This window comes from Eschrichtius robustus, chromosome 19 (genome assembly GCF_028021215.1).
Source record: "Eschrichtius robustus isolate mEscRob2 chromosome 19, mEscRob2.pri, whole genome shotgun sequence".
Lineage (NCBI taxonomy): Eukaryota > Metazoa > Chordata > Mammalia > Artiodactyla > Eschrichtiidae > Eschrichtius > Eschrichtius robustus.
The window spans coordinates 53,954,586-53,967,928 of record NC_090842.1 but is presented as its reverse complement, the minus strand read 5'-3'; the positions used below and the strand labels follow the sequence as shown (position 1 = coordinate 53,967,928).

At 55.3% G+C, this 13,343-nt stretch overlaps 2 protein-coding genes and 1 long non-coding RNA gene across 4 annotated transcripts in view; 1 reads left to right on the top strand and 2 right to left on the bottom strand.

The window, feature by feature from the left end:
- LOC137753450 (uncharacterized) overlaps positions 1 to 2,411 on the bottom strand; it is a 46,340-nt gene extending 43,929 nt beyond the window's left edge. The window contains exon 1 of the long non-coding RNA XR_011071484.1: positions 2,281 to 2,411. This is a non-coding gene — a long non-coding RNA (uncharacterized lncRNA). The remainder of the gene's footprint in view (positions 1 to 2,280) is intronic.
- A 164-nt stretch (positions 2,412 to 2,575) lies between these two features.
- Positions 2,576 to 4,222, top strand: COX7A1 (cytochrome c oxidase subunit 7A1). Its single transcript, XM_068528669.1, has 4 exons — positions 2,576 to 2,677; positions 3,395 to 3,481; positions 3,605 to 3,689; positions 4,087 to 4,222. Exons 1-4 carry the CDS (start codon positions 2,663 to 2,665, stop codon positions 4,140 to 4,142), a joined length of 243 nt encoding a protein of 80 aa, XP_068384770.1. The 5' UTR covers positions 2,576 to 2,662; the 3' UTR covers positions 4,143 to 4,222.
- Positions 4,223 to 4,961: 739 nt separating this feature from the next.
- CAPNS1 (calpain small subunit 1) lies at positions 4,962 to 12,916 on the bottom strand. Of its 2 annotated transcripts, none has more exons than XM_068528631.1 (11): positions 12,776 to 12,916; positions 11,682 to 11,899; positions 10,720 to 10,753; positions 10,351 to 10,440; positions 10,125 to 10,182; positions 9,963 to 10,027; positions 8,025 to 8,093; positions 7,845 to 7,923; positions 7,591 to 7,707; positions 5,645 to 5,703; positions 4,962 to 5,459 (listed from the first exon to the last, which is right to left on the bottom strand). In XM_068528631.1, the coding sequence occupies exons 2-11, from the start codon at positions 11,879 to 11,881 to the stop codon at positions 5,433 to 5,435; spliced, it is 798 nt and encodes a 265-aa protein (XP_068384732.1). In that variant the 5' UTR covers positions 11,882 to 11,899; positions 12,776 to 12,916; the 3' UTR covers positions 4,962 to 5,432. The 2 variants fall into 2 exon arrangements, with proteins under 2 accessions (XP_068384732.1, XP_068384733.1); XM_068528632.1 differs by having other exon boundaries at positions 12,779 to 12,916.
- Between the last annotated feature and the right edge of the window lie 427 nt (positions 12,917 to 13,343).

Below are 13,343 nucleotides of genomic sequence, written 5' to 3'. Positions count from 1 at the left end.
TTACGTCCCCCAGCTGGTTCTTTATCCTGAAATTGAGCCCTTTTGTCCTGCAAGTTGATGAACCCATTCCTAAAGGAGACCTGAGTGATGGCAGCAGCAGCTTCTTGCCTAGGGCTTCCTGACCAAGGTCAGTGCTACAGGGTGTGTTCTGGACTCTATCCCTGCAGGGGCAGCATCAGAGAACAGCTTTCCTAGGTCAGTTTTCCTAGGTCCTGAGACTCATTCCCACAGGACTAGCTTAAAAGCAAGGCCTATGTCCAGTGCAGTTGCACAGAGCCCCACACTCGTAAGTGTGGTAGGTTTTTGTTCGTTTGTTTTTTGGCCGAGAGGCTTGCAGTATCTTACTTCCCCAACCAGGAGTCAAACCCGAGTCCTCAGCAGGGAAAGCGCAGAGTCCTAACCACTGGACCTCCAGGGAATTCCCCTCAGAAGCGTGGGGTTTAATGCTCTGCGGCTGCCGTCTTGTAATTCTTCACGTTATCTTTGAATTTGTGTTTTATAAGTGAAGTCTGCTGGGACGATGGAGCAGGCACCAGGGGCTTGGAGCCTGACCCGTATGCATCCTCTCCTCCCACCACTCTCCACCTCCCTGAGACAGGCTCTTAGCTGCCTATTCTTCTGCCTCCTGGGGCCCTGGGCGTAGGGAGAGTCAAGGTCCACCACACACATCCCATGGCCTCTGAGGGCAGGGCAGAGTGGCAGCTACCCCCTCCTCAGTTGGCACTCCATGGCACATTTAGCGGGTGACCCGGCAGGGGCGAGGGTCCTGTCCACCTTTGATCCAGGTTCCTGGCTCTTCTTGGAAGGGAAGTTGCATCACCCTGTAGGGAGCAAGCCCGTGGGAAGGAGAGATGCCTTGTTTGACTTCTCCACCTCTGGCCAGGGCACGAGTTGGTCCAGTGGCTGGTGGGGAGAGGAGGAGAACCCAGCAGCCAGCAGCCGTGTGTGTACACACACACGAAGTTGCAAGGCAGGTCCCCCAGGTGACTGTGAGAGTTTGTACTCACCCCAGGGTATCCCTTACTCTAGGGAGTATGACATTGAATAGCAAATTAAAAAACACCATGACAGGTTAAGAGCAATCATGGAAGAAAGAAAAAAAGCTTTATATTTTAGTATTTTTAACAGCAATTTTTTTCCCCTTCTGTTTGAACGAGAGATCCCACGTTTTCATTTTGCACAAGGCCCCATAAATTAGGTAGCAGCCCTGCTTAGAAGGCACTCCTTCAGCCTTTCCAAACTTTCTGGTATCCAATTCTCAGAGCAGTTTCTGTTTTCTTCCCTGAATACTGATCCTACATGACTGCAGTTAACAGGGGACAGCTGGGTGAGTGCGCACATGTGCGGCCACTTCCTGGGGATGCCCAGAAATATCTAGATGACTAGAATCTAGGGGAAGCACTGAGGTCCTTCTTTGTTAAGTGGGTGGGAACGACCAAGTTAGAGAACATTTGGGTTATACTGTATTTCCTTCAACGAATATTTATCAAATCTACCCATGCGGGACTTCCCTGGTGACACAGCGGTTAAGAACCTGCCTGCCAACGCAGGGGACACGGGTTCGAGCCCTGGTCCGGGAAGATCCCACGTGCCGCAGAGCAACTAAGCCCGTGCACCACAGCTACTGAGCCCATGTGCCTAGAGCCCGTGCTCCGCAACAAGAGAAGCCACTGCAATGAGAAGCCCACGCACCGCAACAAAGCGTAGCCCCCCTCTCCGCAACTAGAGAAAGCCCCCGCGCAGCAACAAAGACCCAACGCAGCCAAAAAAGAAAATCCACCCATGCGCCAGGTGCTGGGGATGCAGTGGAGTCTAAAGTCAACAGATAGATAAATAGAGCAACTACACCGTTTTCCAGGGTGAAGAACTGAGTGCGGAGGTGAGGGTAAGATATGAATGAAGAAGCAAAGATGGTGGCTGGCTATAAGGCGGAGTCATTTTGTGTGCATGTTTAACTTATGCAGAGTCAGCTACATGGATTCACAATAAACCAAGAGAGATAATGAAAAATAACTATTTAAACAAGGAAAATTATCCTGCCTTTCATTCCACTCAGTGAGGAAGCAGCATATGCCCCCGTGAGTATGAGATACGGGCGAAATCTACTACCTCCTTGGTTCCCATCACTCACCTGGATGAGGTGTGAGTTGAGTGCATTTTCCATACTACATGGTCCCTAAACCCAAAATGAACATTGACGTTTAGCCAAAGCCACAGCAATCTGTTTCAACATGGGAGGGAAAAGGACTGCACTTGACATAATGAAAGATGGTATCTTACCTTCCTTTACTCGCTCTCCAACGTCTGTCGGATAGGGAGAGATCCGAGGGACCCGACGGAGGACTTGCACTTGCCCCAGGCCGACGTCACCGCAGAAACAACCCAAAAATGAATTCTCTGGAACCGCTTTCCTCTCCACGCGGACCAACAGAATTCCGAGTTGAGTAACAGATGGGTGCTCCAACCATTTGGCGCTGGGATGCGGGGATGGGGTTGCAGCGTCTTCTCCGCCCACCTATTGGACGAATGGGGAAGCGGCCGCCGGGACCTCGCTGTCCCGGGGCGCGCCGAGGGCGTGGCCTGGGGCTCCCCCGGAGGGGAGGGCACCGTCTGTCCTTGGGCGGAGAGGGGAGGTGACTCCGGCCGAAGAGGAGGACGCAGGATGAGGGCCCTGCGGGTGAGGGCCCCCACGGGTCGGGCTGGGTCCCCCAACCCGGAAGCCCTCGCCCCTATACGAGACTCCCCAAACATGCCGGGATCTGGGGACTTGGAACGTGAGCCCCCTTCAGGGCTCGGGACTCCCTCCTAATAAGCCTGGGGCCCCCTCCCCCCAGCTCCCAGTCCAAGAGCTTCTGAGACAGCCGGGGACCCGTTAACATGGCCCAAAGCCCCGAGTTTGAACTTCTTCCCTTCATCCAGGGCTCCCGTTATACCTCGGGACTTAGGCACCGGGAACGTAACACCCCTTCCCCGCCCCCGAAGCTCTCGGGCAGCCGGGAAATCCCCCAGGCACTCCAGATCCTGTCCTGACATTCCCGGCACCTGGGCTCCTCCCATTAATCCAGGAAACTGCAAAAAACCTCTCCGGGACTTGGACCCGCAGAACATGAGTCTCCCTTCTGGGTCCAATCCTCTTCCAATAGTACCCTCTAGTCAGCCTGATAGCCTCCAAGCCAGACCCTCTAGGCACGAGTCCCCTTCTTCTGGGCCTTTCTTGACAGGACACCCTCCCCCACTCTTGCTGCCAGTTCGGATCTTGCCTTTGAGACGCTCCCAAGGGACAGGACCGTCCCCGAGTCAGAGCCTCGGAAAGTCCGACACCCTCTCCCCAGCGGGACCTCCTCCGGGACACCCCTCCAGGCGCCTCCAATACCCAGCCACCCCCTCTCCACAGGTCTCCCAGGCACTGGTACGCTCCTTTAGCTCAACCGCCCGGAACCGCTTCGAGAACCGAGTGGCCGAGAAACAAAAACTCTTCCAGGTAGGCGGGGCGGGGGGAGGACCCGGGGCCGCCTGCTTGGTCCTGAAGAGGAGTTGGGCAGGCAGGGGCTTAAGGTCTACCGAGTAGGCGGCGCCTTTCCAATCGTTTACCCCCAACATCCAGGCGGACAATGACCTCCCGGTGCACTTGAAGGGCGGCCTAACCGACAACATCCTGTATCGAGTGACTATGGCTCTGTGTCTGGGAGGTGAGTGCAGGGCCCGGCTGGGCCTGAACTGCGGGAGGAGGCGGGACTCGAGATGGAGTGGGGAAGGGGCTGGTTCCAGCGCTGGGGTTTTGGGAGGGGATTGGGTTCTGAGCTGGTGTGGGACGGTATGGGGCTCTGGGCTGGCAAATAGGGAGGAAGCACCCTAGGGCTTGGGCTTCTGTCCCAGGAGGGCGGCTGGGCTAGTGATGGGTCTGGGGAGAAAGCCCAAAGCCTGGTCTGGATCAAGGTCCAGCATTTCCCCAGTTGAAGTGCAGTTTGGGAAGGAAGCTGGAGCCTGAAGTAGGGCTGAGATCCAGGATGGTGACTGGGGAGTCTGCAGGGGGCTCAGGGAGGGAATTAGGGTCTCATTCTGTATCCCCCCACACTCCCTCCCTAGGCACTGTCTACAGCCTGTACTTCCTTGGCTGGGCCTCCTTCCCTCACAAGAAGTGAAACCAAGAAGTCTGCAGGACCTGAACAAGCATCAATAAATAAATGTGCTGGCTTCCTGGGGAAGCCAGCCCGGCTCTGTCCTCCGTGTGTGTACCTCCCAGCCTTCCACCAGCAAGTGATCTCTGCCCTGTGGACAGACCATTGCCCCAGCCCTGAGTCTCCGACGCTAGACCAGGGCTGTCCCTAGGATATCGCTGCCTCTCAGCCCTCCCAGAAGGGCTGGGAGCCCCACACAGCACCCCTGGGCTGCCCCTCAGGGCCTGGGGACCTGGAATGGGACAGGGGCTTTGTATCCTGGGATGGCAGCCCCTCTCCCTGCAGAGGCCGGAGGGTGGGAAGGAAGATGCTGAGCATAATGTATGACACACAGAGGCAGAGACAAGTGAGGACAGACTCACTCAAGCACAGAAGCTGAGAGGGGCAAACATGGCCTTGGGGGACAGAGCCAGGGGTAGCACTGAGACTTCCCACCAGCGTGGCTCTTGGAGCAGAAGCAGAGATGGTCCAGGCTTCTAGTCTTGGCCTCCGCAGGCTCTGTGAGAGATCTCAGCAAGAATGAGGCTACAGGGACTTCCCTGGCGGTCCAGTGGTTAAGACTCCGCACTTCCAATGCAGGGGGCGCAGGTTCAATCCTGGGTCAGGGAACTAAGATCCCACATGCAGCGGGGCCAAAAAAAGACCCAAAAAGAATGAGGCTACAGCTCAACTGGGATCGAGAATTTGAAAAAAGACCAGGACTAGAAGACAGGCGGAGGCAGACTCCCTCTGCCCCAAACAGAGCCAGAGCCACCCCTCAACTCTCAGAACAGGAGGCAGATCTCAGAGAGTAGCAACTAGGGTGCATTTATTTCCTCCTGGGCCTGGCAGGCTGGGAGCAGAATACAGACAAAGGCACTGGGGCATGTGGCCTATTATAGCCTGGAGTTCAGCTGCCTGGGTGGTAACTGAATGGGTGTGCCAGGGTGTGTAGGGACTGGAGTCATCCTCCCAGAACTGAGAAGGGCCCTTGGGGTGTGCAAGCAACACAAACGTTGGGCTTGGCACAGATGCAAGAGAGGGATTATGGAGTAGATGTGAGATGGGTGTGCTGGGGCAGGGTGTGTTGAAGCATGTTGGGCCCTGGCTGTTGACTGAGAATCCAGGTGCCAAGGGCTGGGAGAACAGAAAGGCCTGTGGGTCAGCAGGAGCCATGAAGATGTGACTGCAAACAGGATCAGCCCTGGGGGAGACCGAAGAGTCCAAGGCGACTCCTACAGCGAGGCGATGAGGGGGCAGGTCTGGGACTCCCATTCAGGAATACATGGTCAGCTGTAGCCACTGGCGAGAGGAAGGCACCGAGAGTGAGGATCAGGGAACCTAAGAATACCAGCAGCCCTTCTCTGCCCTCACCCAGGGGTCGCTGGGAAAATAGGAGGGAGGGAGCCCCAGCCCAGAGCTGGTACATGGGACTGAGGGGAGGGGCCCCCTGCTAGGATCCCACATCCCAGGATGGGGGTTCTTACCTCCTGGATGTTCACCTGGATTTGTCCAGTGCCATCTCTGTCAAGAGATTTGAAGGCACCTGGTGAAAGGAAGGGTTGGAGGGATTGGCTTTTAGGATAAAAATATATTAATATATGGGATGACAATAATAATGGCTAGTACTCTGTGCCAAGCAATGTATAAAGCGCTTTCCATGTATGAACTCATTTAATCCGATTCTGTGAGATAAGTGTCATTTAAAAATAAGGCACAGAGGGATCTCCCTGGTGGTCCAGTGGGTAAGACTCCACGCTCTCAATGCAGGGGGCCCGGGTTCAATCCCTGGTTCGGGAGCTAGATCCCACATGCATGCCACAACTAAGAAGTCCACATGCCGCAACTAAAAAGAAAAAGATCCTGTATGCCGCAACAAAGATCCCACGTGCCACAACTAAGACCCAGCACAGCCAAAATAAATAAATAATAAATAAATAAATATTTTTTTTAAAAATGAAAAAAAAATAAGGCACAGAGAAATGTAGTGATGTGCCCCATGTCACAGAGCGAAAAAGTGAGGAAACTGGGATTGGAACCCAGACTGCTACCCACCTCAGTAATGGGCTCCATATCCTGACCTGTATGCCTCCCATCACCCCTCTGCCCAAGCCCCAGCCTCCCACTGACCGGCTCCACACGGTTCCAGCCTAAGCAGGCTACCAGAAGGAGGTGCTGCACTTCCTCCTCCTACAGTCTGGTGTGGTCCCCACTCCTGCCCTGAAACTCGACTCCATGTTCCTCACTCACAGCCAAACCAGTAGGCAAACAGGCGCCCATACTGTCTCTCTGGCTTCTCTTTCACTCACCACTCAGTTACCACCCTCAAGGGCCCACTCGCCTGGTACCCCGGATGTTGCAGTCACTGCTGGCCCTCTTGCTGGTAAATCCAAGGCCATTTCTTGGGCCCTCTCATACATGACTTTTGGCATCATCTGCCCTATCGTCCTCCCCCACCTTCCCTTCATGTCCCCGACATACCTGCCCCCTTTTCCTCTCCCCATGCTCTTAATGCATTGTCCTCCCTGGGCTCTTGGGAGGCCGGGAGGTCTTCCTAAAGCTAAACCTGAGACCCTGTCATTCCCCTGCCTGGACCCTGTCCACTGTCCCCAGTAGAGTCTGAGCGCCCCTGAACTTGGCATTCACAGCCTGCACAGCCTGACCAGGCCCACTGCTCCTGCCTCCTTTTATGCAACTCTCTCAGACAAATCTGAGTTCAAATTCTAGCTTTGCAACTTCCTAGCTAAGTGGCTGTGCGCAAGAAATTTTGCCTCCTTGAACCCTAGGTTCCTCCTCCAGAAAATGGGGACAATAATTCCCACTTCGCAGGGCTGTCTCAAGGATTCAGTGCATTAATGTTCACAAGAGCCCTCATGATCCAGCCCCTACTGACCCCTCCCAGCCTTATGTCTCCCCATCCCACCCCCTTCCTTTTTAGCACTCTGAACCAAGTCCAACCAAAATCATCCAAAGCACCAACTACTCTTTCCTTTCTAGGCCTTCGCACAGGCTGTTCGCGCTGCAGCGCTCGTCCCCACCCTCTTGCTGGGGTCACTCCTCCTCATCCTTCAGGTCTCCACTCACATGTGCCCTCCCTCCTCCAGGAAGCCCTCCTTGACCCCTTAAGCTGCATCAGGTGCCTTGTTAGGGTTGAATAGCTGTGAGAGCTCCCCCAGTCACAAATCTAAACCCCATCTGCCCTGAGCTTCCCCCTCACAGCCCTCATCGCTCTGCCTAGGCTTCCCCGATCCCACTGCCTGGTAATTTGCCTCCCCTCCTCTGGACTGTGAGTAACATGAGGGCAGAAACTAGGGCTGTTTCAGTCACTGCTGTGCCCCTAACATTGCCCACCTCAGGGTCAGGCTCAGAGGAGGCTTGGCGGATGGAAGTTGGACAAACCCCCACCCAGGAAGAGAGCTGGGGTGTCACTCACGGAACATGGCATCCAGTCTGACCAGGCAGCTGATGAAGTTGTCAAAATCCATGTTCCCTCCCTCATCTGAGTAGCGTCGGATGATCATGTTGTAGAGATGCTCATTCAGGTGGAATCCTGAGAACGACTGTCTCTCAGGTGTGGGGGCCACGGAGCCCAGCCCTCCCAGCCCCAGGATTCAGGCTCAGCCCAGCTCAGTGGGAGCTGCCTCACCAGTCCCACCCCCAGCCCCATCACGTTCCCGCCAGCCACACCTGCTGCCTCAAAGGCCCCCGGGAGTTCACTGCTGCCAATGGTCCCTGAACCGTCAATGTCAAACTGTTTGTATATGGCCTGTGGGGACAAGGAGGTCAGGGTTCAACTAAGCATCACGGGGCATGGCATCTCCATGGCTTGGGGGTCTCTGTGCTAGGAGTTTCAGAGGCTGCGCACACCTGCCACTTTTTGATGTTGTTCCACAAGTACTTGAATTCCTCGAAGCCCAGTTTGCCGGTCGTGTCACTCTGGTGAGAGGGTGTTAAGAATAAATGTACCCAGATGTGTGCACTGTGTACATGATGATGATAATGGCCAAGCAGGGGAACCTGGGCTAAAACCCCAGCTCCCATCCCACCCTAGTCATGTCACCTTGGGTGTGGCTTCATTGTTCATTTTGCCATACTTATTTTAGTCTATATTTCTAAATGATAAGGACTCTCTTTAAACATAACCACAGGGAATTCCTCATTTATAAAATTCTTCAACAGTAATTCAATGTTATAAATGTTAGGACATGTAAAAAACAAGGGTATATGGGACTTCCCTGGTGACGCAGTGGTTAAGAATCCGCCTGCCAATGCAGGGGACACGGGTTCAAGCCCTGGTCCAGGAAGATCCCACATGCCGCTGAGCAACTAAGCCTGTGCGCCACAACTAGTGAGCCTGGGCTCTAGAGCCCGCGAGCCACAACTACTGAGCCCACGTGCCACAACTACTGAAGCCCGCGCACCTAGAGCCCGTGCTCCGCAACAAGAGAAGCCACTGCAATGAGAAGCCCGTGCACCACAACGGAGAGTAGCCCCTGCTCGCGGCAACTAGAGAAAGCCCACATGCAGCAACGAAGACCCAATGCAGCCATAAGTAAATAAATAAATATATGATTTTAAAAAGGAAACAAAAAAAAAAACAACAACAAAAAAAACAAGGGTATCTTAGAACTCTAAGGAAATAAGGTGATGAGGGTAAATACCTGCTGGGTTTGTGATAAAAAGTGAATGAGGGGCTTCCCTGGTGGCGCAGTTGTTAAGAATCCGCCTGACAATGCAGGGGACATGGGTTCAAGCCCTGGTCTGGGAAGATCCCACATTCCGTAGAGCAACTAAGCCCATGTGCCACAACTACTGAGCCTGCACTCTAGAGCCCGCAAGCCACAACTACTGAGCCCGCGTGCCACAACTACTGAAGCCCATGCACCTAGAGCCGGTGCTCTGCAACAAGAGAAGCCACCACAGTGAGAAGCCTGCGCACCGCAACGAAGAGTAGCCCCCGCTTGCAGCAACTAGAGAAAGCCCACGTGCAGCAACGAAGACCCAACGCAGCCAAAAAATAAATAAATAAATATAAATAAACAAATAAATAAAAGTGAATGAGAAGGCTGTATATCGGTATAAAGCCCTTAGCTCAGGGGTTGGCACTTGATAAATTCTCAATAAATAGCAACAACGGCCAAGACTTATCAAATGACCAAGTACACGTCAGATAGTGCTAAGCTTCTCAGGAATGTCACTTTTGTCACTAAATCCTCAAGACACCAGTCCCACCAGTATTATACCCCAGTGACAGAGAAACAGATTCAGAGCTGAAAAATCTACCTGGGTGAGATCATGGTAACAGTTAGCATGTACACACCACTTATGTGCTAGGTACCGTGCTAAACCATTTGTGTGCAACTCCAATTTGGTATCACCATTATCATTCACCCGATTTTACAGAGAGGCAAACTGAGGCACAGAGAGGCTCAGTAACCTTGCTAAGGGCAGAGCTGGATTTGTTTAACCCTATGCAACATGTTATGACAGCTGATGTTATTATGTATTGCCGTATGTCCAAGGTGGGTGTGTGTTCTGATATATACATGTCTACATCTGTGGGTATGAAAGCTACACACTGACTGCCCCAATCATGCTCTCAGAAAATCCCCTCTTGGGAATTCCCTGGCAGTCCAGTGGTTAGGACTCCTCACCCTCACTGCCGAGGGCCCGGGTTCAATCCCTGGCTGGGGAACTAAGATCCCACAAGCCGTGCAGCACAGCCAAAAAAAAAAAAAAGAAAGAAAAGCAAAAAAGAAAATCCCCTCTTCACCAAGGCCTCCACCAGACTGCCCTCAAGGATACATCCATAACAGCCACCATGCTGCGACATGTGTCAATGCCAAAACCATCAGTCTTCAGATCAGGATCTGTGGGATGCAGGTTGAAAGTCAGAGGCCAGAGATCACAGCTACCCCAGCCGCCATGCCTCTAAACCTGCCCTGTGTGTTGATCCCAGTCACTCACGTCGGGTCACGACTTTGTTGAGAATGTTCATGAGTTCTGTGGCACTGACCTCCATGTCCTAGGGGGAGAAGTTAGGAATGGGTCAGGGGTGACTGAAAGGGGTCTGGGCATGTCATGAAGGAGGATGGGAACTTTGGGATTGCCATGGTCAAATGTACATGTAAAGGGCATCCAGAGGGAAGGCATGGAAAGGTTAGGACACTTCTGAGGGCCCCAGGTTACTTACCTCTCCAGCCAGCTGGGCAAAGAGCCTCCGGAACTGCCGGACCTCCTCACTCTCATTGGCCTCGATGTTGGAGTAATGGGTGCGAGGGGGCTGCAGAGGGAGGAGATCTCAGAGCAGGTAGGGGGAGGGGTGCCCCGGCCAGGGCAGCCTTAGGTGGGAAAGTCAGAGTGGCCTGGGTGGCTGAGTGACCAATGAATGAGAAGTGGTCAATGAATAGGGAGTGGATATAGCTAAGTTTAAGGATGTTACAAGGGAGAGACTTAATGAGACAAATTTCATTAGGAGAGGTGTGGGGCTTCTTCAAAGGGCCAAGGATGGGTCCTTGTCCCTTTGAAGAAGAGGGGTCTCCGATTATGAAGGGTGGCTTACCGGGGGCTCTGGGTTGTACTGCGCAGCCGCCTCACTGAAGGGAAACAAGGGGGAGTTAGTGCCAGGGGGCGGGGCCTCCAACGGGCAGCACCAGCCCCCACACCCCAAGCCCCCAACCCCCAGCTCGCCGCCCTACCTACCTCTTCCCTCCGCCCGCCTCATCAGTCCTTGTCCTCACCTGTCCCTATCCTCGCTGCCCTGGTTGTGCCCCCACGGTAGGACACCCTCTTGCCACGGCACACCTACGCAATGGCAGATTCCTCAAAAGACGAGAGCTCACTTCACAGAAGCTCGGCCCCAGCTTCCCGGGGCCCCACCCTCCTGGGTTCCACCTGTCTAGGAACCTGCTCCATCGCCGCGGCTTCTGAACACTTGTGTCTTCCCAAGATCCCACCCCGGCTCCATTCGTGCTCACCCCTTTAAGGGATCGCACTCAGTGGCCAAGACTAACGAGGCCCCTACCGACGCCCTGCCCTACCTCCACCAGGACATTTTTCTATTTTAACCAGCCAGTTCCCAGCCAGGCCCTGTCCCTTCAAGGCCATATCCCCTGTCCCATTACGCTTAGACCTCTTCTGGGCACACCTCATTGACCCACCTACGAGGGCCACGCCGCGCCCATAAGGCTAGCCTTGCCCCCATCAAGTGATACCCAGCCTCACTGGCTCCGCCCCCTTAACGTTTGTCTCCAGGTTAGCGGAAGTAGGCCGCGCCAGCCCCGTCAAGCCCCACCTCCCAAAGCCCCGCCGGTCCCATCCGATTGTGTCCCCACAACAGACTACCCCCATGTCAAGCCCCGCCCCCATGAACTCATTACGGTCGGCCCCCTCAAGGCCGGTCTCCTAGCCCAGGCCCGGCCCAGCCTAATTAAGGTTCCTGGTCAGTGTCCAGGTTACCCCATTCTATCCTGGCTGGACAAGCCTCTTCCTCCAGGCCCCGCCCCTCCTCAGGCCCCGCCTTACCTAATGGCGCTAATGACCCCGCCCAGGATGCGCATGGCAGTTCCGCCACCACCGCCGCCACCGCCGCCGCCGCCTCCTCCGCCGCCGCCGCCTCCGGCCCCGCTGATCAGGCCTCCGAGCACATTCCCTAGGCCCCCGCCCAGGCCCCCGCCTCCCCCGCCGCCTCCTCCACCCTTCAAGAACGAGTTAACCAGGAACATGGCTGTGACTCAAGATTCCTGAGGAGGGAAAAAGGGGTCAGGTGGCTGTCTCGTCCCTGAGCCCGCCCCTTCCCCCACAGAAATACGCATTTCTGACTGCTGGACTTGGGGGAGTGATATGAAGCCTCTAGGCGGAGACCTATCCTCCGGCTGCGCCTTGAGGGTCCATTCGGGATGGGGTCTGGGCTTCTGGGGGAAGGTAGTTCTTGGCTGGGTGGCATAGGGACGCAAGATCAGGTTTGAAACCTCCTCCCGGTCCAAAGGGTCCGCGTCTGGCTTGAAGGACTCTGGGCTGAGTCTACGCATAGGCATCATTAGGCACCAGACACCGGCCAGGTCAAGTGGGGTTCTCGAGATGGGGGCCCCAAGCTGGCTCTCGAATCTGAGATCCAGAGCCCCAAGACTGATTTAGGGGTTTGGGGTGGGTCGGGAGCGTGGATCAGAAATTCTCCGCCTGGAGGCTCCTGGAGCAGAGTTTAGGAAATCCAGAATGTGGGCTTGAGGGTTTAGGTACAATCAGCAGCGGGATTACAGTCTCATCGCTGTGTCTATGGGTTCGGGTCTAAGATATTGAGTGTGAGTCCCGGGGCCCGGGATAACGGAGTCCCCGTTAGAATTGAGAGCACGAATCCAGGATCGTGGTCCTGGAGGCCACACCCAGGGCTGAATTTACGGGGTGCCTCTCAAATCCATGGGCTCCTATTTTAGATCCTGAGAGGGAGGGTGGAAAAGTCCCCGGGGCGGGATAACTAGGGCCGGACAGATCTGGGGGGTCGGAACTGAGATCGTGGGTGTGGTGGACCCCTGAGGCCAAGATGTGAGGATTTCTTCGGGTCGGGAGGCCTCCAGGGCCGGGTTTACGGAGTGCAGGGGGAGTCCGGACTGGGCGCTCACCACCTCGCTCGCGCGTCGGCCGGTCCGCTAGTCTGTGCTGCTCCGGGGCCTCCGGCTGCGTCCGGCTCCGCAGGGAGGGGCGGGTGACTCAGGCGGAAGAGGCCGGATTAGGCACTTGCTGGGCGGCCCAGCGGCATCCGCACGGTCTTAGAGCCGACACTGAAACTGCGCGTGTGCCTGCCGGCACCGCCTCCTGTAATGGGGTGCGGCCGCCCGGGCTCAGTCCTGCGTTTCCGGTGCCTCGCATTCCGACACCGCCCTGACTTTAAAGAGCTGAGGTCTTTCCCTACACTTGGTTCCAGGTGCGGGTACCCGGGGACGAGAACTCCGAGGTGACTTGAGGACTCGTCGTGCCCAAGGTCACCCCCTAGTGTTGTAGTGTGAATGTTCGCCCCAAAGCCAGCCTCCACCTGCTCACAGATGTGGTTTTCGGCCTCCTCGGAAAGGAACTCTTGGGGCTCTTGGCACTTGTCCCCTATCCTAGCCTTGTCGCGACAAACAGCATCTGGAGGCCCCGAGTTATGTTTGGCCCACAGTCCGGGGACAAGCGCCCGCATCTGTGGCGGGG